General features: G+C 33.6%; 4 protein-coding genes across 7 annotated transcripts; 1 reads left to right on the forward strand and 3 right to left on the reverse strand.

Moving 5' to 3' along the window:
- Window positions 1-2,284: 2,284 nt before the first annotated feature.
- On the forward strand, window positions 2,285-7,950 carry LOC124935443 (protein LAZ1 homolog 2-like). Its single transcript, XM_047475876.1, has 4 exons — window positions 2,285-2,595; window positions 4,440-4,679; window positions 4,750-4,816; window positions 7,736-7,950. The coding sequence occupies exons 2-4, from the start codon at window positions 4,440-4,442 to the stop codon at window positions 7,948-7,950; spliced, it is 522 nt and encodes a 173-aa protein (XP_047331832.1). The 5' UTR covers window positions 2,285-2,595.
- LOC124935442 (probable disease resistance protein At1g15890) lies at window positions 2,800-3,384 on the reverse strand. The gene has a single exon (XM_047475875.1). It carries the CDS (start codon window positions 3,382-3,384, stop codon window positions 2,800-2,802), a length of 585 nt encoding a protein of 194 aa, XP_047331831.1.
- Window positions 7,951-8,590: 640 nt separating the features above from the next.
- Window positions 8,591-14,609, reverse strand: LOC124935444 (probable disease resistance protein At1g61310). The gene is made up of 7 exons (XM_047475877.1): window positions 13,369-14,609; window positions 11,862-13,323; window positions 11,374-11,745; window positions 10,748-11,119; window positions 10,122-10,493; window positions 9,499-9,870; window positions 8,591-9,391 (listed from the first exon to the last, which is right to left on the reverse strand). Exons 1-7 carry the CDS (start codon window positions 14,607-14,609, stop codon window positions 8,630-8,632), a joined length of 4,953 nt encoding a protein of 1,650 aa, XP_047331833.1. The 3' UTR covers window positions 8,591-8,629.
- A 5,511-nt stretch (window positions 14,610-20,120) lies between these two features.
- LOC124933500 (disease resistance protein RPS2-like) lies at window positions 20,121-24,955 on the reverse strand. 4 transcript variants are annotated; one of them, XM_047473912.1, is made up of 5 exons: window positions 22,085-24,955; window positions 21,585-21,956; window positions 21,068-21,307; window positions 20,253-20,906; window positions 20,121-20,178 (listed from the first exon to the last, which is right to left on the reverse strand). In XM_047473912.1, the coding sequence occupies exons 1-5, from the start codon at window positions 24,842-24,844 to the stop codon at window positions 20,140-20,142; spliced, it is 4,065 nt and encodes a 1,354-aa protein (XP_047329868.1). In that variant the 5' UTR covers window positions 24,845-24,955; the 3' UTR covers window positions 20,121-20,139. The 4 variants fall into 4 exon arrangements, with proteins under 4 accessions (XP_047329868.1, XP_047329869.1, XP_047329867.1 ...); XM_047473913.1 differs by having other exon boundaries at window positions 20,253-20,908; window positions 21,085-21,307; window positions 21,570-21,956; XM_047473911.1 differs by having other exon boundaries at window positions 21,077-21,307; window positions 21,570-21,956.
- Between the last annotated feature and the right edge of the window lie 2,983 nt (window positions 24,956-27,938).

Here is a 27,938-nt window from a genome sequence, read left to right on the forward strand (position 1 = left end):
TACAGACTTATTTATTTAGGGATGTAGTTGTTCTTGAAGGTGCTTATAAACTAGATAACTTCAGAATGCGAGGTAATTAATTATAACACTTTTAATGTAATGCATAAGAAACATCGCCAATTTTAACTAAAACGTTAATTCTATAAACTTTGTGTGAGGCTTCTACTGTTGAGAAGGGAAAATATTTGTTTATGTAATAATTGGCATATACTATTCTTCAAGTCCATTTCCTGTCATTGTGTTAATCTTTCTGAATTATAAGAAGGAATATTCATTACCTGAATTATGATATGTGTCAACTTCTTCATTATGTCTATCAAACACACTTATGAGGGAATCATCATAGAGAATAAATGATATTAATTCAAAACAATTATTGAATTTAGTATAACAATACTTGTACCTTTTGTTATGATATTGATTGTGTATCTAGTTTTGACTGATGTGTTAATTTTGTTTAAGATTTAAGTCTACTGTCTATTTTTATTTAGAGAGACTCTTTTATAGATGTTTTTTTTAATGAGTAATAATATATACAACACCCTTATACACCCTTATACAGCATTTTCGCACATCACCTACCTCATTTGGAAAGAAAAAAAAATATTTTTCTCTCTCTTGTATTTTTTTTAAGATATATTTTTTCTTTCTTTTTAAATGAAGTAGGTGATGTGCAAATGTACTATATAAGGGTGTATAAGGGTGCTGTATATATCATTACTCTTTTTTAATACCATTGATTATGTATAACAATTTGCTATCTTAATATTTTGATAATAATCTCAATGTTCAGACAATGGGATAAGAAATTAATTATTCTAGTAACCCATGAAGGTCCATTTGTTTTTGGTTCAAGTAAAGTTACTTCCTTAACTCTTTCCCATCAAACAAAAAATGGACGTTATTTACTTTTAAATTTATCATTATGTGGCAATATTACGTTTCATCCCTTATATACAAATAACTATTGTTAATTTGAACTAATGTATATAACTAATGTCACTAATCATTCACAATATTTTATTTAAGACTTTGTCTGACCTTCTTGCCACTATGTATATAAAATTATTCATTTCATTTTTACAATAGTCTTTGTCCTTCTGTTGAAAAACAGCATGAACAACATATTGTTTTCCTTTATATTGAATTGATTTTATTTATAAACTCAAACCAAGCTCTCTAATCTTAATCTAAGCATGTAAATTCAAATTATAATCTAATAATATGTTTTTCATGAACTTAATTAATCATCATCATCAATTTTAAGTTTAGAAACGGTAAGCCATTTAATTGTTCTAACAATGTTGAAGAAGAAAATAGCATAACGCCTCTCACTTGTTCTATGTTGGGTACATCTAATTCCAATCTCCACAATCTATGTAACAAATTTAACTCATCAAGTCCTGCTGCATGATTGTCTCCACCGTTAACGTCTTCTTTTTGTAGCCTCTAATCATCCACCGTTAACGTCTTCTTTTTGTAGCCTCTAATCTTGATAACTCTCATACATATACAATTCTTGTAGATTAGTAAGCTTCGAAAGAATACCATTACTTATAAAACAATTGCATTCAGACAAATCCAACAATCTTAAGTTTGTTAACTCACTTATTTCAGTTGGCAAAACTTGTATTAACGAACTTCGAAGGCTAAGAACCTCCAAACACTTAATATGTCCAATGGAAGATACATTGATTGTCATACCCAAATGCAATCCCTCTAGGTAAGGATGGCAATTTTAAACCACCCCGCGAAAACCGAACCGAATTGCCCCGTTTGGGACGGTTTTTCCCCGAAACCGAACGAGGATGGGGCGGGGATGGTATTTGTGTCCCCCGCCCCGACCCGACCCGCCCCGATTTCACCCCGTTTTCACCCCGATTCTGCCCGAATACCATAACATACTTAAATATATTAAATCACCAATATATTTATTTATTTAGTATATTTTATAAGAGTATTAAAATTATTTCTTTATAATAATATAAAATTTTAATATATTATATTAAAAAATTGATTTATATAATTTTATTGTATAATATTTATTTATTTTTTAAAATAAAAATTATTAACGGTGCCCCGCGGGATTCCTCGAAACTGAAAAAAACCGAACGGGGCGGGGATGATATTAAAAAAATTCCCGAAATTAAAACGGGGCGGGGATGGTAATTGCATTCCCCGCCCCGAACCGCCCCATTGCCATCCCTACCTCTGGGGATAACATCTTCAACTTGGCTAGAGAAGAAAATAGTAGAAACTCACTGGTGCTGCTGAAACTGCCGAATATATTTAGAACTTTGAGATTATCTGTCTCTTTAAGTAAATTTTCTGATATTTTAATCTTGATACAAAAACACTTGAACTATCCAACCGTAGTAGTTCCAATTTCGAGCTTTGAAATTCCATGGAATCAAGTACTTCTAGATCATTCTTCTGCAACAATATATAAATCATCTTAGTGCGTGGAGTAACTATATTCTGCAGTTGGTTCACACCATCAGGCTTTAGAAAATGAATACCATTCTTTTCTTGTTCTGCAATTGAAATTCCAACATCTCTTACCAAATCGTGCATTTTCACTTCACGTTCTCTTCGGTACAGTCGATCTTCAAAATTTATTAGCAAATATCTCCTTATTAGGTTGTCGATAGAAGTGTAGACATTAACTCTTGTACATTTTAGGTCACTTATACCTTTGAAGAGTTGCAAACCCACCTCATAACGATATAACGTCTCAATAGGAATGCTTGGTCTTCTCCGAATAAACAGCAAAGCAAGAACAATAATTGGGCATTGAGATCATTTAAAAAGTGATAACTTGTTTCCAAGACCTTGTTTATCTTTTTTTTTATGTTGATCTCGACCTTGATTCCTCAACTGATAAAACATATTCTCCCACACGTGTTTGTCTTTTTCGATGAGAGCGCCACCTACAACCCCAAGCGCGAGGGGCAATCGTCCACATTCTTCAACAATTTTTCTAGCTTTTTCATTCTTCCAATGAAAATCAATATCATCATATTGCAGATCAACTTTTCTTTTAAATAAATTAAAAGTTTCTTCACATGACAATAGATCAAGTCCGATTTCCTTCTTGGTAATGGTCCGTTTACCTAACCATAAATCTTTGTTTCTAGATGTATACATAATTTTACAGCAATACTCAACCACATCTGATTTTGTTAATGGAAAACCAAAAACATTTAAATCAAACTCATCCCAAACATCATCCAACAAGACAATAACTTTCTTGTTACTAATTGCATTTCGTAAACGTTCTGCTCTTAAAGTCTTGCTCTCTAGGTCCTTAAGAGAAAACCCTAACATCTCTGCGACTTCTTGTTGGATAGCATTGAAATGGGAAGTATTCGAGACAGTGGACATTGTTGGAATTAAGCTAATTTCATTAATGAATGGAAATAAGATTGTAAATAAATAAAATCAAATAAAATTCACACAAATTCAAACGTGAATTAACGGTGAATTTAATCCAAATTATAATTAAATATTAATTGTTTAATTAATATTTAATGCCTAATTAGAAAATTAAAGCATAATGCTAGGATAAACATTTAGCTTTAATTGGCCTATTGGCTAACGTATGGACTCTTCAATTAGCTAGCATTAGCATTGAATGTCTAACATTGCATTTCTGCAAATCAACCGTATAGGTTGATGTTAATTAGTTATGGATTAATTAACAAATGAATGAGCAATATTTATTGCTAATAAACGTTTGGATGGTTTTATTTACAGGTTTAATTCTCAGCAATATATACCCATTCATTATTCATTTTACACATAATTCATCCTTCATCTTTCTCACTCTAGAATTCCAAAAGCCTTCTTCTTGTTTTGTGAGTGTTCTTCGAGTTCTTCGCTCGATATTTTCCGTTGAAACCCGGTGATAGTTCAGGTACTTTATCAAGCTCGTTGTGTAGTGATTCCGGTGCTGAATCACTACTAGATTCGTTGTACCCTGGGAGACAGCCATCTGTGACAAGCTCTAGCACATGGGGAGACGGTGGACTGTTTTAAGGGAAATGTGTTTAACACATGCCTCGAATCAACCATCAAATACGGTGATATTGTTCTTCGTATATCTTATTTTATTTTTATTTATTTGTAACATCGTATGTATATATATTTTTCTGTTATTTTTCAAGACAAGATTTCTAACCGACATAACTTGAAAGTCAAATAAATGTTTATGAGAGTCGCTTACCTTTTGAAGGATTTGCGAACGTGGTCTTTCCGATCCCTCCCATTCCGCATATCCCTATTAACATTGTCTCTTGGTCCTGTAACATCTCAATGATGTCTTCCGTAATCTTATTTCGACTCTCGAAATCCGAAGCATCACCATTAATTATTGTGGTTCAGGTAAAACTGGTAAAATGGTAACTAATGGATTCAAGCATTGTGGTTGGTTTTGGTAGATGGCTGTAGCGGCTGTTGCTCACATATTTGTGTTTCCGGTGAAGCCATATCGTTCAGGCCTCGAACAGCAACAGTCTGATTACGGAAGGATCATCAGCACCAGAGAAACAATAAAAGCAGCATCAAAAGAGAAAGAAGGAAAAGGGGCCGTTATAGAAAAGAAAGAAACAGAGGTGAAGTGCCCGGGGACGAGTGTGAAAGAGAGCATTCAGGATATTGTTGTGGGAGGCGGTCAACATGTAAGAAAGATTTGATGTTATGTAGTATGTATGTATGTATGTACGGTGTATAATTAATAATGGTGTGTAGGTTGTAAAGGATGTGGTGTTGACCATAAATCAGGCAATTGAGCCTGTGGATAGGGGTGAGCAAACGGGTAAACCCAACCCGTATTACCCAACTCATATTCAACCCAAATTAAATTTACCCAACCCATAATTCAACCCATATTATTTACTAATATGGGTTGGGTATGGGTTGGGTTGAGTATGGGTTGGGTAACCCAAATTATTTTATTTTTATTTTTTTATTTAACATGTATTTGACTCATTTAACACATTTTTATTCGTTTAACACGTTTTTCATATTTTTGACATTTTTAATACGTTTTCACACGTTTAACACGTTTTGACACGTTTTACACGTTTTTGGCACAGTTAACACATTTTTGACACGTTGAACACGTTTTTCATGTTTTTGGCATGTTTAACACGTTTTTGACACGTTTGACACGTTTTTAACACGTTTGACACGTTTTGACACATTTTTTCACGTTTTCGACACATTTAACACATTTTGACACATTTTGACACATTTTTGGCACGTTTAACACGTTTTGACACGTTTAACATATTTTTCACATTTTTGACATATTTCACACGTTTTTCACGTTTTTGGCACGTTTTGACACATTTAACACGTTTTCCACGTTTTTGACACGTTTAACACGTTTTCGACACGTTTAACACGTTTTCGACACGTTTAATACGTTTTTCATATTATTGACACGTTTCACACGTTTTTCACATTTTTGGCACGTTTAACATGTTTTGACACGTTTAACACGTTTTGACACGTTTAACACGTTTTCCACGTTTTGAGACGTTTAACATGTTTTTGACACGTTTTTCACGTTTTCGACACGTTTAATACGTTTTCGACACATTTAATACGTTTTTCACATTATTGACACGTTTCACATGTTTTTCACATTTTTGGCACGTTTAACACGTTTTCCATATTTTGAGACGTTTAACATGTTTTTGACACGTTTTTCACGTTTTCGACACGTTTAATACGTTTTCTACACATTTAATACGTTTTTCACACATTCAACACGTTTAACACATTTGACACGTTGGACACTATTTTCATGTTTTGACATGTTTAACACGATTTTTAACACGTTTGACACATTTTTCACGATTACGACAGATTTAACACATTTTGACACATGTTTCACGTTTTTGGCACGTTTAACACGTTTTGACATGTTTAATATGTTTTTCATATTATCACATTATTAACACGTTTAACACATTTGTAACATGTTTAACATGTTTTCACACGTTTTCACGTTTTTGGCACGTTTAACACGTTTTGACACATATTCCACGTTTTTGGCACGTTTAACACGTTTTCCTTGTTTTTGGCACATTTTGATACGTTTAACACGTTTTTCACACGTTTAACATGTTTTTCACAGTATTGACACGTTTAATATGTTTTCACACGTTTAATGTCAAATGTGTGAAAAACATATTAAACGTGTCAAAAATGCCAAAAACGTGTTAAACGTGTTAAAACTTATTAAAACGTGTTAACGTGCAAAAAAATATGTGAAACATGTCAAAAATATGTTAAATGTGTAAAACGTGTTAAAATGTCAAAAACGTGTTAAACGTGCCAAAAACGTGATAAACATGTTACAAACGTATTAAACATGTTACAAACATGTTAAACGTGTTAAGAATGTGAAAAACATGAAAAACATGTTAAACATGTCAAAAACGTATTAAACGTACCAAAATGTGAAAAAATGTGTTAATGTGTGAAAAACGTGTCAAATATGTCAAAAACGTGTTTAACATGCCAAAAACGTGAAAAACATATTAAATGTGTGAAACACGTGTTAAACGTGTGAAAAACGTGTGAAATCATGTTAAACATATCAAAAACGTGTTAAAATGTTAAAAACGTGTTAAACGTGCCAAAAACGTGAAAACCGTGTTAAACTTATCAAAAACGTGTTAACGTGTTAGTTATGTTAAAAACGTGTTAAACGTGCTAAAAACGTAAAAAAAACGTGTTAGATTTGTCAAAAACGCGTTAAACGTGTTAAACGTGACAAAAACGTGTTATTAGTATGAAAACGTGTTTAACATGTCAAAAACTTGTTAAAGCCAAAAACGTAAAAACGTGTGAAACGTGTGAAAAACATGTTTTAAGTGTGAAAACGTGATAAAAATATTAAAAACGTGTTAAACGTGTGAAAAACGTGTTAAACATATCAAAAACGTGTTAAAATGTCAAAAACGTGTTAAACGTGCCAAAAACGTGAAAATCGTGTTAAGTTTATCAAAAACGTGTTAAATATATTTAAAACGTGTTAAACGTGCCAAAAATGTGAAAATCATGTTAAACTTATCAAAAACGCGTTAACGTGTTAGTTATGTTAAAAACGTGTTAAACGTGCCAAAAACGTAAAAAACGTGTTAAACTTGTCAAAAACGCGTTAAACGTATTAAACATGTCAAAAACGTGTTCAACGTGACAAAAACGTGAAAAACGTGTTATTAGTGTGAAAATTTGTTAAACATGTCAAAAACGCGTTAAACGTGTCAAAAACGTGAAAACTTGTTAAACGTGTCAAAAACGTGAAAACGTGTCAAAAATGTGAAAACGTGTTAAACGTATGAAAAACGTGTTAAACGTGTGAAAAACGTGTGAAAAACATGTTATAAGTGAAACGTGTTAAAAATATTAAAAACGTGTTAGATGTGTGCAAAACGTGTTAAACGTATGAAAAATATGTTAAACATGTTAAAAACGTGTTCGACTTAAAGTTGGAAGATGATTAGTTTATATTAGATTAATAATAGAGAATTAAACTAAATTTATATAATTTGGATAATTTGGGTAACACTAACCCAACCCAAATTAAACTCAACCCATACTCAACCCAACCCATACTCAACCCAACCCATATTAACCAACCCAAATTAATATTTTGGGATTGGGTTAGGGTTGGGTTTGGGTAAACCCATATTATGCTCACCCCTACCTGTGGAGAAAGGGGTGACGAAGATTCAGGAGACTTTCCATCAAAGAAAGGTGGCTTCCGACAACAAGAAGGAGGAGACGGCGGTTGAGGAACATGTGAAGAAGAAGAAGAAGACTGTTGCATCAGTAGAAGAAGAAGGGATTAGCGAATCTTCTTCTTCATCTGTTGCTGTTAGAAGAGTTAATGAAGAGGAAATAGTTATTAGTAGAAAAGGTCAAAATACTTAGCCAATAGATATAGTTCAGACTTGGCTATGGCACTTGGAATTAACAGCCTTTTTTATAATGAAAAAGTAGATTATTTTTTTGCCTTGTTGTAGTTTGTTTCATCATAAGAAGATCACAGCAGAAGATAGATAAAACACTCTCCTTCTGTAGATTTTCTAGTGATGGCAAATCCCAAGTATAAGCAACATCACAAAAGTTGATAGATGTGAAAGTACCAATGTCTTAATGAATAGAAAGAAATTGATTGATTAATCCTAGATGAAGAAAAGAAAGCCAAATACATATTTTAAAATAGGATGAAATTGTTGAGTACATATTTTACAAACAATTGTTAACCACACAAATAAAACAACAAATCAAGAACATCCATGATAGCACACACAAAGTCTGCTGCTTAATTAATTAATAGGATGTATACTCACAGATTTCATGAAGTCTTTAAAGATCTGCAAGAGACAGACAGACAGACATCCATTACATATATACTTTATCATTAGTAATCATCTAATGTGAGAAACCATGTATTTATTTATTATGGAAATAGAAAAAAAAAAATAACTTACTGCCCCCCATTAATTCCTCCTCAATCTTCTCAATCTTATTCGTTCATATTCTCTAGTCTTTTCTTCTTTCTGTGTCTATAAATTAATAATAATCTAGCCAACTTAATTATAAAGCTTTATAAGAAATTAAGAAACAACACAAAATAAATGAGAGAAGGAGAGAGTACCTTGATATGACACCAAGCACTGACAGCACTGTTAACGTCACCTTTCCAAGTATCCTTTACATTTACATTTACTTCTTCTCTATAATTATATTGGAGACTCTCCAGCCTTGGAGAATCCAAATAGCCGGGAGAGAGTGCCTCTAGCTTGGGACATCTTAACACTATTAAATCCTTTAGTGATGGCAACTCCCAAGTATAAGCAACATCACTAAAGCTCCTCAAACCTGATAGATCCATGAGGTACAATGCCCTGAGGAGTGGAAAGAAATGACTAATTCCTCCTCCTCCTCCTCCAGCCTTATCATCATCATCCTCTATTATTAATTCCTCCTCCTCCTCAATATTCTTTATCACCACTTCCATCATTTCACAATTAGATATTTCTAGCCCTATTAGGCGCTTGCCAATGACTCTAGCTATATTCTCCGAAAACAAATATCTCAATTTCCCACATCCATAAATATCCAAGTATGTCAAGTTTTGAAATAAAAGCACTCCTCCTAGTCCTGGCTGCTCGTTGATTTCATACATATGTATTAAATTGCTTAATCTATACAACCTCAACGAACATAATACAGGAAATATCTTATATACTTCTTCAATATCAGGATGAAGTCCCCGTCCCTTTCTACCTTCGTCTCTCTGTCCTAATATATAATTTATCTTTGGCAATTCTTCTATTCTCAACTCTAGCAAGGAAGGAAATGACACCTGCATACAATATATATTTATTAATTTCATGTATAATTAGACAACAAATCTCTATACATATTATAATCATTTTTTATTTACCTTATAATACACAAATAAAAATATACCTGACAATCATTGTGATAAAATAGTGCACTTTGTGACTTTTCATCTTTGTCATCCAAATTGTTGACGTCGATGACAAAACTCGTGAGTTTGTCCAAGGATTCAAGTTTCAATGTTAACAAATTAGGGAATTCAATTGATTTTCTCTGTTGCTCTCCTGCAGCAGTTGTTACTCCTACTACTCCTTTTAACATTTTACATCTTGTAATGATCACTTTTTTAAGATGAGAAATCACCGAGTTAGGAGAGAAGTCAACATATTGGGAGTTGTCACAATTACCAATAAACAACTTTTGCAATGATGGTGGCATGCACAGAGTTTCAATATTTGGAATAGATATCATACATAGCTCCTTCAGGCAAGGTATTTCCAACTACAAAATAATAAATATAATTAAAAATTAATCACAATGATACGTACACTTACAATAGTTACCTAATCATCATAATGTGTAATAAAGTATTACTTTTTTTTACATTTACTAATAATTATTTTCCTTAAGTATGTATAAGATCCTCTTCATATACATATATGTTTCTATAAATTATAACTTTTTATTATTAGAAGTTAATTATACTACACTACTAAACCTAAACTTAAACTTAAGAACAAAATTTCACTTACCTGATAATCATTGTGATAAAATAGTGCACTTTGTGACTTTTCATCTTTGTTATCCAAATTGTTAACGTCGATGAAAAAACTCGTGAGTTTGTCCAAGTATTCAAGATTCAATGTTGACAAATTAGGGAATTCAATTGATTTTCTCCGTTGCTCTCCTGCACCAGTTGTTACTCCTACTACTCCTTTCAACATTTTACATCTTTTAATGATCACATTTTCAAGATGAGAAATCACCGAGTTAGGAGAGAAGTCAACATATTGGAAGTTGTCACAATTATCAATATTCAACTTTTGCAATGATGGTGGCACGCACAGAGTTTCAATATTTGGAATAGATATCATACTTAGCTCCTTCAGGCAAGGTATTTCCAACTACAAAATAATAAATATAATTAAAAATTAATCACAATGATACGTACACTTACAATAGTTACCTAATCATCATCATAATGTGTAATAAAGTATTACTTTTTTTTACATTTACTAATAATTATTTTCCTTAAGTATGTATAAGATCCTCTTCATATACATATATGTTTCTATAAATTATAACTTTTTATTATTAGAAGTTAATTATACTACACTACTAAACCTAAACTTAAACTTAAGAACAAAATTTCACTTACCTGATAATCATTGTGATAAAATAGTGCATTTTGTGACTTTTCATCTTTGTCATCCAAATTGTTGACGTGGATGACAAAACTCGTGAGTTTGTCCAAGGATTCAAGATTCAATGTTGACAAATTAGGGAATTCAATTGATTTTCTCCGTTGCTCTCCTGCACCAGTTGTTACTCCTACTACTCCTTTCAACATTTTACATCTTTTAATGATCACATTTTCAAGATGAGAAATCACCGAGTTAGGAGAGAAGTCAACATATTGGAAGTTGTCACAATTATCAATATTCAACTTTTGCAATGATGGTGGCACGCACAGAGTTTCAATATTTGGAATAGATATCATACTTAGCTTCTCCAGGCAAGGTATTTCCAACTACAAAATAATAAATAGAATTAAAAATTAATCACAATGATACGTACACTTACAATAGTTACCTAATCATCATCATAATGTGTAATAAAGTATTACTTTTTTTTACATTTACTAATAATTATTTTCCTTAAGTATGTATAAGATCCTCTTCATATACATATATGTTTCTATAAATTATAACTTTTTATTATTAGAAGTTAATTATACTACACTACTAAACCTAAACTTAAACTTAAGAACAAAATTTCACTTACCTGATAATCATTGTGATAAAATAGTGCATTTTGTGACTTTTCATCTTTGTCATCCAAATTGTTGATGTGGATGACAAAACTCGTGAGTTTGTCCAAGGATTCAAGATTCAATGTTGACAAATTAGGGAATTCAATTGATTTTCTCCGTTGCTCTCCTGCACCAGTTGTTACTCCTACTACTCCTTTCAATATTTTACATCTTTTAATGATCACATTTTCAAGATGAGAAATCACCGAGTTAGGAGAGAAGTCAACATATTGGAAGTTGTCACAATTATCAATATTCAACTTTTGCAATGATGGTGGCACGCACAGAGTTTCAATATTTGGAATAAATATCATACTTAGCTTCTCCAGGCAAGGTATTTCCAACTACAAAATAATAAATAGAATTAAAAATTAATCACAATGATAGAAGATGTAATTTTGTATGCTTGATTTAACCTAATTATCGTTTTTTATAACCAAAAGTTGTGTAGTAGTCATACCTTGGTTGGGAAGATAAATTGATTCAATCCTTTTAGCTTCAATATTTTCAGTTTATGAAAATGAATCTCATCTACTCTTTTGCAAAAGTATTTCAGCCAAGACAAGTAATGAATCTTAATAGTTTCCAAAGCATTGAACTCAATCTTATTGACTTGTTCTGTATCATTGAAAGAGCTAATAACTTCTTCCATCATTTTACAATCTTCGAGAACAAGAACTTGAAGATTTGCGAGATTCTTTGATATTGATGTAGAAAATAAGTGTGTCATTTCATTGCATTCATATAGTTCAATACGCCGCAAACAACATCCAAGTTCAGAAGTCTTCAACGATGACCGTGACAGTGGAAAAAGAGATCCACACTGTTTAAGAACAACATCCTTCAATGATATGAAATTGTTTATATGCATATTGTCCAATATGTTAGAATCAGCGCATATATATAAATTAGTAATGTCGTTTTTTGTTAAGACCTCAAGTTCATGGAAGAAACTGGTATTGCCTTTAACATTCTTCAACCACAATTGTCTTTCCCCACTTTCAAATTTAATAGATTCTCCTCCTCCAATTCTTATCTTGAATTGTGTTAATAACGTTGGAGAAGAAAATAGCGTAGCACCTCTCGGCACTTGTTCAATGTTGGGTATCTCTAGTTCCAATCTCCATAATTTATGTAAGCAATTTAACTCATCAAGCCCTGCTGCAATATTGTCTCCACCATTTACGTCTTCTTTGTGTAGCCTCCAATCCTGAAAACTATCCCACATATACAACTCTTGTAGATTAGTAAGCCTAGAAAGAACACCATTTATTATGAAACACTTGCAACCAGTCAAATCCAACAATCTTAAGTTTGTTAACTCACTTATTTCATTTGGAAAATTTTGAACAGTTAACCATTGAAGGCTAAGGATCTCCAAGCACTTAAGATTTAGAAATAACGGTGTCATATCAAAACTCAATTTCTCTAGGGATAACATCTTCAACTTAGCTAAATATGGAAACTCAACAACCATGCCGCCATAGTTTACTATATCTAGAACTTTGAGATTATCCTGCCCTTGAAATAAGCTTCCTGATATTGTATCCCCAGAACTATCTAACCGTAATAGTTCCAATTTTGAGTTTCGAAATTCTAACTTCTCAAAGACTTGTAGATCCTTCTGGAATAATATAGAAATCATCATAATATCTGGACTCATGACATTTTCTAGTTTGTCCACACTATCACAGTCTAGAAATTTAATGCCGTTATTTTCTTGTTTTGCAATTGAAATTCCCACATCTCTCAACAAATCGTGCATTTTCACTGTAGGTTCTTCATACCGAGCTTCAACCTTTATTAACAAATTTCTCCTTATTAGGTTGTCCACTAAGGTGTAGACATAATCCTTGGTACGTTTTAGGTTTTCCACATTTATATTTGTGAAGAGATGCAAACCCACTGCATAACGATACAACCTCTCAACAGGAATCCTCTGGTCTTCTCGGAATAAACATCAAAGCAAGAACAATAATTTGGCATTTGGATCTTCTAAGAAGTTATAACTCGTTTTCAAGGCCTTGTTTATCTCCTCCATATGTGGATCTTGACCGTGATTCCTCAATTGAGAAAACATATTATTCCACTCATGTATGTCTTTTTCGATGAGAGCGCCTCCTACAACCTCAAGCGCGAGGGGCAACCGTCCACATTCTCCAACAATTTGCATTGCTATTCTATTCTTCCAATGGAGATCCTTATCATCATCAGGAAGATTGACTTTTCTGGAAAACAAATTCCAAGCTTCTTCACGTGACAATACTTTAAGAGAGATTTCTTTTTTGGTAATGTTGCGTTCACCTGACCATAAACCTTTGTTCCTAGATGTGTAAATAATTTTACAATTATACCCAACATCAAATATATTTGATGGAAAACCAAAAGCCTTTAAATCAAAGTCTTTCCAAACATCATCTAACAAGACTACAACTTTCTTGTTACAAAATGCCTTTCGTAAACGTTCTGCTCTTAAAGTCTTATTCTCTACGTCCTTAAGAGAAAAACCTAACATCTCTGCGACTTCTTGTTGGATAGAATTGAAATTGGGACTACTACTTACAATCGAAATAACTTGAATTTCAAATAAATACTTATGGAAGTCTTTTACCTTTTGAAGGACTTGCTTAGCGAAAGTGGTCTTTCCAATGCCTCCCATCCCGCATATCCCTATTAACATTGTCTCTTCATCATGTAACATCTTAATGATGTCTTCCATATTCTTACTTCGACTATCGAAATCACAAGCATCCCCATTGTAATCACGCATATTTATGGACGGCATGGGTAAGATATGACCCGTGTGTGGCAACTGACCACCGGATTGAAGAAGCTCGATGAGAACCAAAGATGATTTCTTCCCCTTCCTTCCCAAAGAGAAGCGCAAAATTAGATTGGGGCACCATTTGATGGAGAAACACCCTTTTTGAAGCTTAGCCTTATCATTGAGAACACTCTCTGCTTCTACAATTTTTTCATTTGCATCATTCATCCACAATTCGGCCGCTTCGCCGAGGGATTGCCACATCCTCTTTGCGGCGTCTTCCCTTGCTTGCACATCGTTTCTCAATGCATTTAGTTTTTCTAGTTGAGTTTGAAGCTCTTGAATGTTACTGTTGAAACACAACAGATAGCCAAATTCTCGTAGTATTGGCTGAAATGTCCACTCGGCCATCTTTCCTACTGTGCTGAAACAAGCTGTTTCCATTCGATCCACAATTGTTTTTCACTCTTCTTCTCTCTGTATATTTTTGTGTGCGTGTGTGTGAGTTTTCTTAAGAATGCACAGAATACACAAGAAAATGATGAAGAAGGAAAAGACATGACACGTGAAGGAGTAATAGGTTGAATAGATGAAAATATTATATTATTCGGGGTTGCTTTGGTGGTGATGTCTGCAAACATTATATTATGTGTGGTTGCCTGGTTATTGTCACATTGTCACTAATCATTCACGCTATTTTATTTAAGACTTTGGACGGTTAAATTATTTAGTATAAAATTCAATATATTTTTATTTTTTAAAATGATTTGTCTTTTGATAGTTTAGGAGACAGTTACGATCAAACTACGATCCATTATTTTACTTAAGGCAAATGAAGACGATTTAATATGCTTAGACGATGCCATTTCAAATGGGCAAGAAGGATGCATGTAAAATCACCGAAGTTGTTGAAAGCCCTTCCTCTCAATTGTAACCAAATAAAATTAGCCATTGAATCCTCTACTTTTTCCAATTATATTTGAGAACATCACAAGTTTTGCCACTGACAGAGGTAGCTTATATATTACCGACGCTAAATATAGTGTCGAGAAAGAAGTGGTGTCAAAAATACATAAGCAACGCCATCTTAGGTTTTGGTTATTAAGACAATAAAAAGAATATTGGATGCCTAATTGAATACATATGTTGCTATTGAATTATTTTTTAATGCCATCTAAGGCTTTGAACCCCTTTGAAGTCCTTTGATTGTCTACTGTTTGACAAATATACTAGAAGATTATGTATTTTTAATTAGGAAGAGTTAGATTCATATTGTAAGGAAGAGTTAGATTATGGTGGAAACAAAACATTCTTTAGGAAGAGTTAGATTCATATTGTGGCCACACTATTTTGCAACTGATGTAAGGTAGTAAAATTAGAAAACGAGCTTTAATTCGTATTAATAGATCTGTGGTCAATTTAGCAAGGGGGTGGGGTTGTAAAATAAGGAACTTGAAAAAATGGTTAAATCGCCGCTAAATGTGATTTATTATTTTTACTTAATCCCAGGTGAAGAAAAGAAAAGACAACTACTTTGTTTTAATATTAAAAGCTAGTATTACAGTACCGCCACAGTCCTGACATCTATTTTAACTTAAGACGTTTTAAGTTGGAATTAAACTCGCGATTATTGATCTATTAGGCACATACTTTTGTCACTTGAGCTACACTAGTGGGTAAAAGAAAAAGCCAAATCCTAATTTGAAATTAATTGTCGATTACATATTTTTCAAACACGTTTTGTCCATTAACAATTATAGGAAAAACAACACCTTATTACTACTCAAAATTAAAATGACATGGACATTTGAGTCAAACTAATTTTAGTCCATTCTATATACCCGCATGGGAATAAATGCCAAGTCTTTTGGTCAATATAATTCTGCAAACATTATATTACGTGTGGATGAAGAGATCAAAATATTATATTATGTGGTTTCATTGGTGAAGTATGCAAACATTATATTATGTGTGGTTGAAGAAATGGAAATATTATATTATGTGTGGTTGCTTTGGTGAAGTATGCAAATATTATATTATGTGTGGTTGCTTGGTCAAGTCTTCAAACATTATATTATGAGTAGTTGCTTTGGTGAAGTATGCAAACATTATATTATATATGATTGGTTGAAGACATAAAAATATTATATTATGTGAGGTTGAAGAGATCAAAATATTAGATTATGTATGTTTTTTTTTGGTGAAGTCTCCAAACATTATATTATGTGTGGTTGAAGACATAAAAATATTAGATTATGTATGGGTTTTTTTTGGTGAAGTCTGCAAACATTATATTATGTGTGGTTGAAAATATCAAAATATTAGATTATGTGTAGTTGCCTGGTTAATGTCACATTGTCACTAATCATTTAAGTTATTTTATTTGAGACTTTTTCCGACCTTCTTGCCCCTATGTAAAGTAGGTTAAATTATTTAATATAAAATTTAGTTTATTTTCTCTTAAATGATTAATTAGAATGTTGAAAGTTAAGGACTCGAGTTACACGAACTAACTAAGACCATGTGAAATTCGTGTACAAAGAGAGCCTTATTAGAGGTCAATGTGCAAGGTTGATAAATCAAAGATTTAGTTTTGTTTCTCTATTATTTTACTTGAGATAAATTAAGACGGTTTCGGAAATTTAATATTCTTTAGTAGAGACGGTTTCAAACAGACCAGAAAGATTAATGTGAAATTATTGAGATCGTTGAACATCCTTCCTCAACTTTAACCAAATACTTACTAGAATCTTTGTTTTTCAAACTATAAGTCTTTTTTTTTGAAACATTTAGTTAATTCTTAATTCCTTAATTTATGATTAAAATTAAACTAACTCATCCAACTGAATTATATTGTCAAATATAAGCTAATTTATATTGTAATAAAGTTGTTTTTTTACTTCCCCATTCTTTGTCATAACTTCCAAATCAATTATATGTCCAAAAGTAAGATTCAAGCACAAAAACCTTCAATATCAAATGATATATAAAGAGAAATATTATTTTCACACATTATCAATAGTATAGAATTAAAATATATGAATGGAATATAAAAAGACCTATCTTTATTTAGTAGGAGAAAACTAATAAACATAAATACATCCCCAAATTCAACTTCTAGAACAAGCCAAATCAATGGATAGATTCAAAACCATGTGCAGTTTTTAAGGGATCCAAAAGTTTTTATTTTTAACCATGGCTTAAGTTAGTTATCAACTCTTGCTAGTGAAATCCCAATATCTAGATATGTAAGAGAACTTTGTATTCACAATTGCAACAAAATAATTACAAAAAGACTTTACGATGAACAACCACCAATTGCATCTTCATCAAAAATATCATATTAGTGCTACTAAGAATATTAGTTCATTTACTCTACCACTAAGTTATGAGTGTAACAATTATTAAAAAACTATTAGTAATAATCAAATTGTATACAAGAATATATTGAGAAACCATAAATAGATAATGTAACAGAAGCAACATGAAATAACAATAAAAATACATATCTAGCCATTTTTATAGTTAGAGAAGTGCGTAATGGAAGTTGTAGAGGATACTATGAAATGCTTACGAGGCTACTCTATAGTATACAGATTCGATCTCTTTAGTGTATGAGGATCTTTTGCAAACTTGTCTCATTTTATTAGTGATATGATTTAAGATGTAAGTTTACAAACAATTTGTTCATCCACTTATCACTAGTAAAAAAGAATACAATAGTAAAGAAAAACAATTCCCTGTTGTTAAAGATTAATCGTGACAGTCCCAGACGTCGCTATTGCTTCAATGGCTATTTGAAAATCAGAAAAGGAAATCAAATCTTTGAACTGATAACCGCTGTCAAGAGATGCCACCATATATTCTAGAGGAGAGGTTTGATCTTGAAGCATATGATGCATTGCTGAAATGTGTAGATGCCCTGTTCTAAACATTAGAATTAATCTATTATTTTCTGAAACGTGAATTGGTTTCAACATTAAAGCAATAGGAAGAATATTGGTTGGCTAATTGAATACATATGTTGTTATTGAATTATTTGAATGCCTACTCAAAGTCAGTGATGATTCTACGGGGTTTTCATCTCCTTAATTGCAGATAAATACAAATGTACACTTACTATAATTGTTTTTCTTAATCACGTCCAATTTTCTGTTTGACAATTTTTCATCTCCTTTATTGCAGATAATAATAAAATTGTGACGGGTTTAAAGGAGAGGTTGAGGACTAAATTGAATAGAAACAGAAAAGATACCGAAGAAAAAGAAAGAGAAAGAAGAGATGAGTCGTTCTTCAGCAGGGGACCAGCAATGGGCCAATGGCCTAGGATGAGAACGGCTCGATTCCAGACATTTTGACGTTATTCTTTGAGGGTAGAGCTGATTTTTCCACTTTCCAACCAACTAGGGCCTATAATAAATAGAAACTTAGACGGCGTGAGAAAAATGAAAAATGGCGAAGAAGCCTAAACTGGAATCAATCTCATTTCCATTTCATGAGCGTGTGTAAGCTAAAGAGAGCTTGGATTCTATCTTAATCTTTCATTGTTATTGCTGCTGCTATATCTGACCGAGAAGAAGAAGAGCTAAGGTCTATTTACAGTTTTCCAATGATTAAAATATTGATGCCATAGAAAATTAATCATAACAGATAAGAAATTCCATACTACCTAAAACGACATGTTCAAACCCCCTCTGTTCTGAACATGCAGCCGCAAATTGGAATTTGAATTTGGAAACCAAATGACTTAATGATTTGATTTCAATTTTGATGGTAGGAAATTATTGGATGATAAACTGAATTGATGAGACTGTTTTCGAATGATGAAGATATTGTTTGCATTTGAATTTGAAATCACACTGAAAACGAACAAAACAGTATGCTACAGCTCTGTTTCTGGGCAGGCCTACAGCTCTGTTTTGCAAGACTCAAAAACCAAACAACTTTTTGTTATTTCGAAAACTTTCAGACACACTTGGTGAGTAGAATTGAAGAAAATGAAAGTCAAATTTGAAAAGTTGATAAATATTTGAAATTTCTTAACTTTGTTTTCCTTGAAATGAAATCTTAATAAATTGGTTTCCTAAAACAAATGTAGATAAATTTGATAAGTCACCTGATTTCCTAAACTTTCCATCTTTTCAAATAAAATTTGTATTTGGGTTTTACAATAATTTTCAAGTTAAACAATAATTCAAATAGAGAACATTTCAAGTTAAACAAGTTAAATTTGGATTTGTTTTTTTTTTATAAAAAGCTGCATGAAACCGGAGAACAAAAACGCTTAATAAAATGAGGAACAGGAAGTTTAACAATCGATCATACCAAGCTATGGCAGTAGTTAATACATCAGGAAAATATTAAATCAGGAAAAACAAGAAGCAAATTCAGAGCTCTCAACATAAAAAAAAAGGGGTAAGAACATTTCTGAAAAATAATGCAATGTTAGGATTAATACAATGTTATTATTAGATATGAGAGTATTTGACAAGAAATATAGTTGATTGAAAAATAATTGGAAAATATTAGATGTAGTATGTATGGTGTATGATTAATAATGGTGTGATGATCTATCTGTGTAGGCTGTAAAGGATGTGGTGTTGACAATAAATCAGGCGATTGAGCCTGTGGAGAAAGGGGTGACAAAGATTCAGGAGACTTTCGATCAAAGAAAGGTGGCTTCCGACAACAAGAAGCATATCATTTTTAGAAAGATTGATTGTGCACACCTTTTGCACTGAATGTTTAGCATTTTCTGAAACAATAAGATGAGCAGCCATGTCCAAACTTATCCATGCACAGAAACAATAATAATGTGTTGTTGTAAATTAATTAAGCAGCCCTGGAATGGATGGACAAAGTAATTAAGATGAGCATACATACTTAATAATGTAATGTGAGAATTGAACCATGTATTTATTTATTATGGGAATAGAACAAAACATAACTTACTGCCCCCCCCATTAATTCCTCCTCAATCTTCTTCGTTCATGTTCTCTAGTCTCTCTACTTTCTGTAATTATAAAAGCTTATAATATATGAAGGAAACAACACAAAATATATGAGAGCGAGAGACGGAGAGAGTACCTTGATATGACGCCAAACACTGTTAACGTCACCTCTCCAAGTATTCTTTACATTTACTTCTTCTCTATCATTATCATAATAGAGCTTGTCCAGCCTTGGAGAATCCAAATAGCCGGGAGCTGAGAGCGCCTCTAGCTTGGAACATCCTGACACCCTGAGAATACTGAGTGATGGCAAGACCCAAGTATAAGCAACATCACTAAAACTCCTCAAATCTGATAGATTGCAAAGTGTCAATGTCTTAAGGAGTGGAAACAAATGACGACTATTTCCTCTTTCAGTTTTATCATCATCATCATCATCCTCAACATTCTTCATCACCACTTCCATCATTCCACAATCATTGATATGTAGCCACCGAAGGTTCTCGACAGCGACTCTACCTATATTCTCCGAAAACAAATATCTCAATTTTCCACATCCACCAACTTCCATCCATGTCAAGTTTTCAAATAAAAGCTCTCCTAGTCCTGGCTGGTTGATTTCATACACATGTATTAAATTGCTTAATCCATCCAAGATCAAACATTTTAATACAGGAAATATCTCATTATAATCAGGATGATGATGATGATGTCCCTGTCCCTTTCCTAAAATATAATTTATCTTTGACAATTCCTGAATTCTCAACTCTTCTAAGGAAGGAAATGAGACCTGCATACAAAATATAATTATATACATATTATATACAACAAATCTCATATATACATATTATAATCATTTTTTATTTATCTTATATAATACATTATATTAATAATTTAAGTATTCCCAATTAATTATACAACACTAATACTATATTTTAACTTGGCACTTACAAAACTCACCTCATCATCATCAAGATGAAAGAGTGCATTTTGATTTTTGCAATTGTTGTCCATATTGTTCATCAATCCAACAAAACTTATAAGTTCATCTAAATAAGAAAGCCTCAATTTCTTCAAATTAGGGAATAATAATATGCTTGGTTGATGTCCAAGTCTCTCTTTCCTTCCTATTATATAATTTATCTTTGGCAATCTTTCTATCACCAACATATCTAAGCAAGGAAACCAGTCCTGCATACAAAATAAAACACATGCATTTACATTTAAAATTAATTTAAGATATATATAATCAGACATCATTTTTGTAAACAAGAAACAAGACATGCATAGAAAATCAAACAAATTAATTTACATTTATTAATACTTAGTTTCTTTAAGTATGTATAAGATCCTCTTCATATACATATATATTTCTACAAATTATAACTTTTTATTAGTAGAGGTTGATTATACTACACTAATAAACTTAAACTTAAGAATAAATTTCACTTACTATTTTCATTGGTACCTGATAATCATTGTGATAAAATAGTGTACTTGGAGACTTTTCAATTTTGTCATCCAAATTGTTGACGTCGATGACAAAACTCGCGAGTTTGTCCAAGGACTCAAGTTCCAATGTTGACAAATTAGGGAATTCAATGGATTTTCTCCGTTGCTCTCCTGCACCAGTTGTTACTCCTACTACTCCTTTCAACATTTTACATCTTTTAATAATTACACTTTTAAGATGAGAAATCACTAAGTTAGGAGAGAAGTCAACATATTGGAAGTTGTCACAATTATCAATATACAACTTTTGTAGCGATGGTGGCATGCACAAAGTTTCAATATTTGGAGTAGATATAATGCTTAGCTCCTCCAGACAAGGTATTTCCAACTACAAAATAATAAATTTAATTAAAACTTAATCACAATAGAAGATCACATTGATATAATATCTGATTTTTTTTCTTGATTTAACTCGTTTATCATTTTTTATAACTAAAAGTTGTGTAGTAATCATACCTTGGCCGGGAACATAAATTGCTTCAATCCTTTTAGCTCCAATGTTTTTAGATTTTGGAAATGAATCTCGTTTACATTTTTGCAGAAGCATTTCAGCCAAGACAAGTCACGAAGCTTGAGAGTTTTCAAAGCATTGAACTCAATTTTATCAAGTTGTTCTATCTTATCGTAAAAATAAAAACTAACAACTTCTTTCACAATTTCACATTCTTGGAGAACAAGAACTTGAAGATTTGTGAGATTCCTTGATATTGATATAGAACAAAGGTGTGTCATTTCATTGCATTCATATAGTTCAATACGCCGCAAATAGCGCCCAAGTAATTCAGAAGTCACAAACGATGACATTGACTGTGGAAAAAGAGATCCACACTGTTTAAGCACAATATCCTTCAATGATAGGAATTTGTTTAGATGCATATTCTCAAACATGTCAGAATCAGCGCATATATATAAATTAGTAATGTCTTTTTCTATTAAGACCTCAAGTTCATGGGCGAAACTGGTATTGCCTTTAACATTCTCCAACCACAATTGTCTTTCCCCACTTTCAAATTTAAAAGATTCTCCTCCTCCAATTCTTATCTTGAATTGTGTTAATAACGTTGAAGAAGAAAATAACGTAACACCTTTTGGCACTTGTTCAATGTTGGGTATCTCTAATTCCAATCTCCACAATTTAGGTAAGCAATTTAACTCATCAAGACTTGCTGCAATATTGTCTCCACCTTTTACGTCTACTTTGTGTAACCTCCAATCCCGAAAACTATCCCACATATACAATTCTTGTAGATTAGTAAGCCTAGAAAGAACACCATTTCTTATGAAACACTCGCACCCAGTCAAATCCAATAATTTTAGGTTTGTTAACTCACTTATTTCCTTTGGCAAAATTTGAATGGTTAACCATTGAAGGCTAAGGATCTCCAAGCACTTATGATTTAGAAATGAAGTTGTCATATCAAAACTCAATCCCTCTAGGGATAACATATTCAACTTAGCTAAATATGGAAACTCAATAATCATGCCTCCAAAGTTTACTATATCTAGAACTTTGAGATTATCCTGCCCTTGAAATAAGCTTCCTGATATTGTATTCCCTGAACTATCTATCCGTAATAGTTCCAATTTTGAGTCTCGAAATTCCAACTTCTCAGGGACTTTTAGATCCCTCTGGAATAATATAGAAATCATCTTAATGCCTGGACTCATGACATTTTCTAGTTCGTCCACACCATCACACTCGAGAAATTTAATGCCGTTATTTTCTTGTTTTGCAATTGAAATTCCCACTTCTCTCAACAAATCGTGCATTTTCACTGCAGGTTCTCCATACCGAGCTTCAACTTTTATTAACAAATTTCTCCTTATTAGGTTGTCCACTAAGGTGTAAACATAATCCCTTGTACGTTTTAGGTTGTCCACATTTATATTTGTGAAGAGCTGCAAACCCACCACATATCGATACAAGGTTTCAATAGGAATCCTCTGGTCTTCTCGGAATAAACAGCAGAGCAAGAACAATAATTTAGCATTGGAATCTTCTAAGAAGTTATAACTCGTTTTCAAGGCCTTGTTTATCTCCTCCATATGTGGATCTTGACCATGATTCCTCAATTGAGAAAACAAATTATTCCACTCGTATATGTGTTTTTCGGTAAGAGCGCTTCCTAGAACCTCAAGCGCGAGGGGCAATCCTCCACATTCTTCAACAATTTGCATTGCTATTCTATTCTTCCAATGGAAATCGACATCATTATCAGGAAGATTGACTTTTCTTTTAAACAAATTCAAACTTTCTTGACTTGACAATAGTTGAATTGAGATTTCCTTCTTGGTAATGGACCTTTCACCTGGCCATAAACCTTGGATTCTAGATGTGTAAATAATTTTACAGCAACACCCAACATCTGAATTTGTTAATGGAAAACCAAAAGCATTTAAATCAAACTTTTTCCAAACATCATCCAACACAACAACAACTTTTTTGTTACGAAAAGCGTTTCGTAAATAGTTTGCTCTTGCAATTTTACCATCTATGCCCTTAAGCGAAAAAGACCCTAACATCTCTACAATTTCTTGTTGGATATTATTGAAATTGGGACTACTAGAGACAGTAGTAATAACTTGAATGTCAAATAAATGTTTATAAGAGTCTTTTACCTCTTGAAGGACTTGCTTAGCAAATGTGGTTTTTCCAATGCCTCCCATCCCGCATATACCAATTAACATTGTCTCTTCTTTCCGTAACATCTTAATGACGTCTTTCATAATCTTACTTCGACTCTCAAAATCACATGCATCCCCGTTGTAATCACGCATATTTATGGACGGCATGGGTAAGGCGTGACCTGTATGCGGCAACTGACCACCGGATTGAAGAAGCTCGATGAGAACCAAAGATGATTTCTTCCCCTTCCTTCCCAAAGAAAAGCGCAAAATTAGATTGGGGCACCATTTGATGGAGAAACACCCTTTTTGAAGCTCTGCCTTATCATTGAGAACACTCTCTGCTTCTACAATTTTTCCATCTGCCTTCTCAATCCACAACTGGACACGATCACCCAGTGTTTTCCCCATCTTCTTTTCTGCATCTTCCATTCTTTGTACATCATTTCTGGTTGCTTTTAGTTCGCCTAGTCGAGTTTGGAGCTCTTGAATGTTACTGTTGAAGCACAAGAGATAGCCAAGTTCACGTTGTATTGGCTCAAACATCCATTCTGCCATCTTTCCTACTATGCTGAAACCAACCTTTTTCATTCGATCCACAAAATTTTCCTCTTTCTCAATGTCTTGTTCTCACTCTTAATTTCTTAAGATTAGAGAAGAAGGAAGAGAAATGATGTGAAAAATGACATTTCAATTAAACCATATTTGGTCCACATATGAATACTGAATACATGCAATGATGCAAAGTCTTAGTCATATTAATTTAATAAATGGAAATCCATTGTTCTATTTATTTAAAATTGTCTTTGGTGCAGACAGAAACAGCGAAGTGAAGAAGATATAAGATATGTGTGGTTTAGCATGCAAATGCCTTAGTCCCTGTGCTGTCCCGGCCCTTCTTACCCCAAAAAAGGATGGGTCTTGGCGTATGTGCATTGATAGTCGTGCTATCAACAAGATTACAGTGCGTTATCGGTTTCCTATTCCCCGGTTGGATGACTTGTTGGATCAGTTGGGTGGTGCTTCTGTGTTTAGCAAACTGGATTTTGTCCTTGGGCTGCCACGTACCCAGCGTGGTTCTGATTCGATTTTTGTGGTGGTTGACCGATTCTCGAAGATGGTTCATTTCATTCCCTGCAAGAAAACCTCTGATGCTGTGGCTGTTGCACAGTTTTATTTCAGGGATGTGTATCGCCTTCATGGACTTCCTGCCTCCATAGTTTCTGATCGGGACACTCGCTTTGTGAGTCACTTTTGGAGGAGTCTTTGGCGTTTGGTTAATACTCAGCTGAATTTTAGCAGTGCCTATCACCCGCAAACTGATGGCCAAACTGAAGTTGTTAATAGGTCTTTGGGGAACCTTCTGCGCAGTTTAGTTGGGGATCATCCTAAGGCTTGGGATCTGAAGCTGCCTCAGGCCGAGTTTGCTCACAATCATGCTGTTAATCGCTCCACTGGTTTTAGTCCTTTCCATGTGATTTACGGGCTGTCTCCGCGTGCTCCTCTTGATTTGTTAGCGCTGCCCAGCAAAGTGCGTCCTCATTCCACTGCTGCGGATTTTGTTAGTCAGTTGGCTCAAGTTCATCAGACCACTCATTACCGCTTGGTTGCTGCTACTGCCAAGTACAAGGAGAAGGCTGATTCGAGAAGGCGTGCTGTTGATTTTGAAGTTGGTGACTTTGTGTGGGCTATTCTGACTAAGGATCATTTTCCAGCTCATGAATATAGCAAGCTTGCTGCTAAGAAGATTGGTCCTGTTGAGATTGTGGAGAAGATCAACCCCAATGCTTATCGTTTACGCCTTCCCAGCCATGTGCGTACCTCTGATGTGTTCAATGTGAAGCATCTTGTTCCTTTTGTGGGTGAGTCTTCTTCTGATGAGGATGATGCGGTTCCAGATTCGAGGACGAATCTTTTCTACCCTGGGGGGAATGATGCGGTGCGAGTCGAAGAGACGTTTATGCGAAAGTTGCAGCATCCGAAAATATCTCGCAAGTGTCAGATTTCGACGATTGCCTAGTGTTTTTCGGGCGGAAACGTGGTGCTGTGAAGAAGTCATGGCTTTGCCATGAGGTATGATGGTTTAAGGCCATCTGACGACGTTTATGGGCTCAAAATCGCATTTTTATTAGTTTCGGGTGTTTTTTGCAATTTATTAAAAGTTGTTTATTTCTTTTGCAAGCTAGGGTTTGAGTATTTAAAGAATCTTAAAACACTTTGTTATGGGAAGATTATTAATCAGAAAACGAGGTTTCCTCAATATCTATCAACTTTCGGTATTCGTAAGAATCAACGAATCTTGATAAAGGGTCATCCTAGCCACGCACGCTGCATCAGATGAGGAATGTGAAACAAGTGACTCTTCGACTCTTTCTTTTTGCATTATATGGTGAGGCAAATATAGAAAGGCCCGCGGGCGGAGATGGAGTTTGTAATGGAGAAGGTGAAAGAAGTGGGGATGGTGCTTCTGAATTTGAAAGGGTACATGGTAGAGAAGCTGAAAGAAGGGTTGATTGTTCTTCAGAATTTGATCGGGTACTTGATGGGGAAGGTGAAAGATGTGCAGGTGGTACTTAAGAACTTGGTGAGGTACATGATGTTGAAGTTTAAGGAGAAATTATCAGTAGAACAATTGCACCATTGGCTCTTAATGGGATTAAGATATCTGATCCTGATCATCTATGTGCTGATAGTGGTCTGGTGCTTATATTACTTAATGATGAAGCTGAAAGAAATGCTGATGGTGCTTCTGGTTTTGGTAGGGCATATGATGTGGAAGGTGAAAGAAGGGCTTGAGAATTTGGTTGGGTACCCGATGGGTAAGTGGGAAGATGTTCAGATATTGATTGAGAATTTGGTCAGGTACTTAACTGGGAAACTGGAAGAAATGATGTTGATTCTTCCTGATATGGTAGGGCACATGATGTGGAATGTGACACAAGTGCTTGAGAGTTTGATCGGGCAGATGATCTCTCTGCTGATAGTGGTCTGGTGCTTCTGGAAATGCTGCTGTGGAGGGCGGCGGAGGGTGAAGATGATGAAAGCTCCCGGGAGAGGTCACATGATGCCCAGATCACTTTTTGAGTCCAATCCAAGAGACTACTTTCATGGTCTTCGATATGAACCACATTTGTTTGTGTAGTTTAGTTAGTGCATGCGTAATATCTGCTTAATTGCTGCTGCCTTTGATTCAAGTCAAAGTGTTTTTCTTGTTTGTTTTACCCCCTTTTACATTATATATTAATAGTATTCATGCTAAAGAACTAATTTGTTGGCATGTTGTTTGTGAAAATGGTATTTGGTTTGTCATATTTTATTTCAACATTTTATTAGAAAGTATAAACTTGAGGTTGGATCTTTTTTAAGGTAAGGGAAAATAATAAAATCTAGACATTAGATTCCTATATATGCAAATTCCTCATTTCTTGATCCTTCCTTTCCCTTGTTCTTTCCTCTTAATGTCTTTATGTTGTGTTCTTTCTAGATCGGCCACCTTATATGTTAATGCATGCTTATAAGTTCTTGAACAATTTAATTTATAGACTATATTGGCTATTTTGTTTATTCGTTTGTCTAGTCTTTTCCTATAGTATTTAACATCTTTACAAAGTTTGTACGCTTCTTGATCTGCACGCGATTTGCTCACCCTATTTTCTTTTTCATTTCCCTTTTCGATGCATTTGAC

This window comes from Impatiens glandulifera, chromosome 4, assembly GCF_907164915.1.
Source record: "Impatiens glandulifera chromosome 4, dImpGla2.1, whole genome shotgun sequence".
In the NCBI taxonomy this organism is placed as follows: Eukaryota; Viridiplantae; Streptophyta; class Magnoliopsida; order Ericales; family Balsaminaceae; genus Impatiens; species Impatiens glandulifera.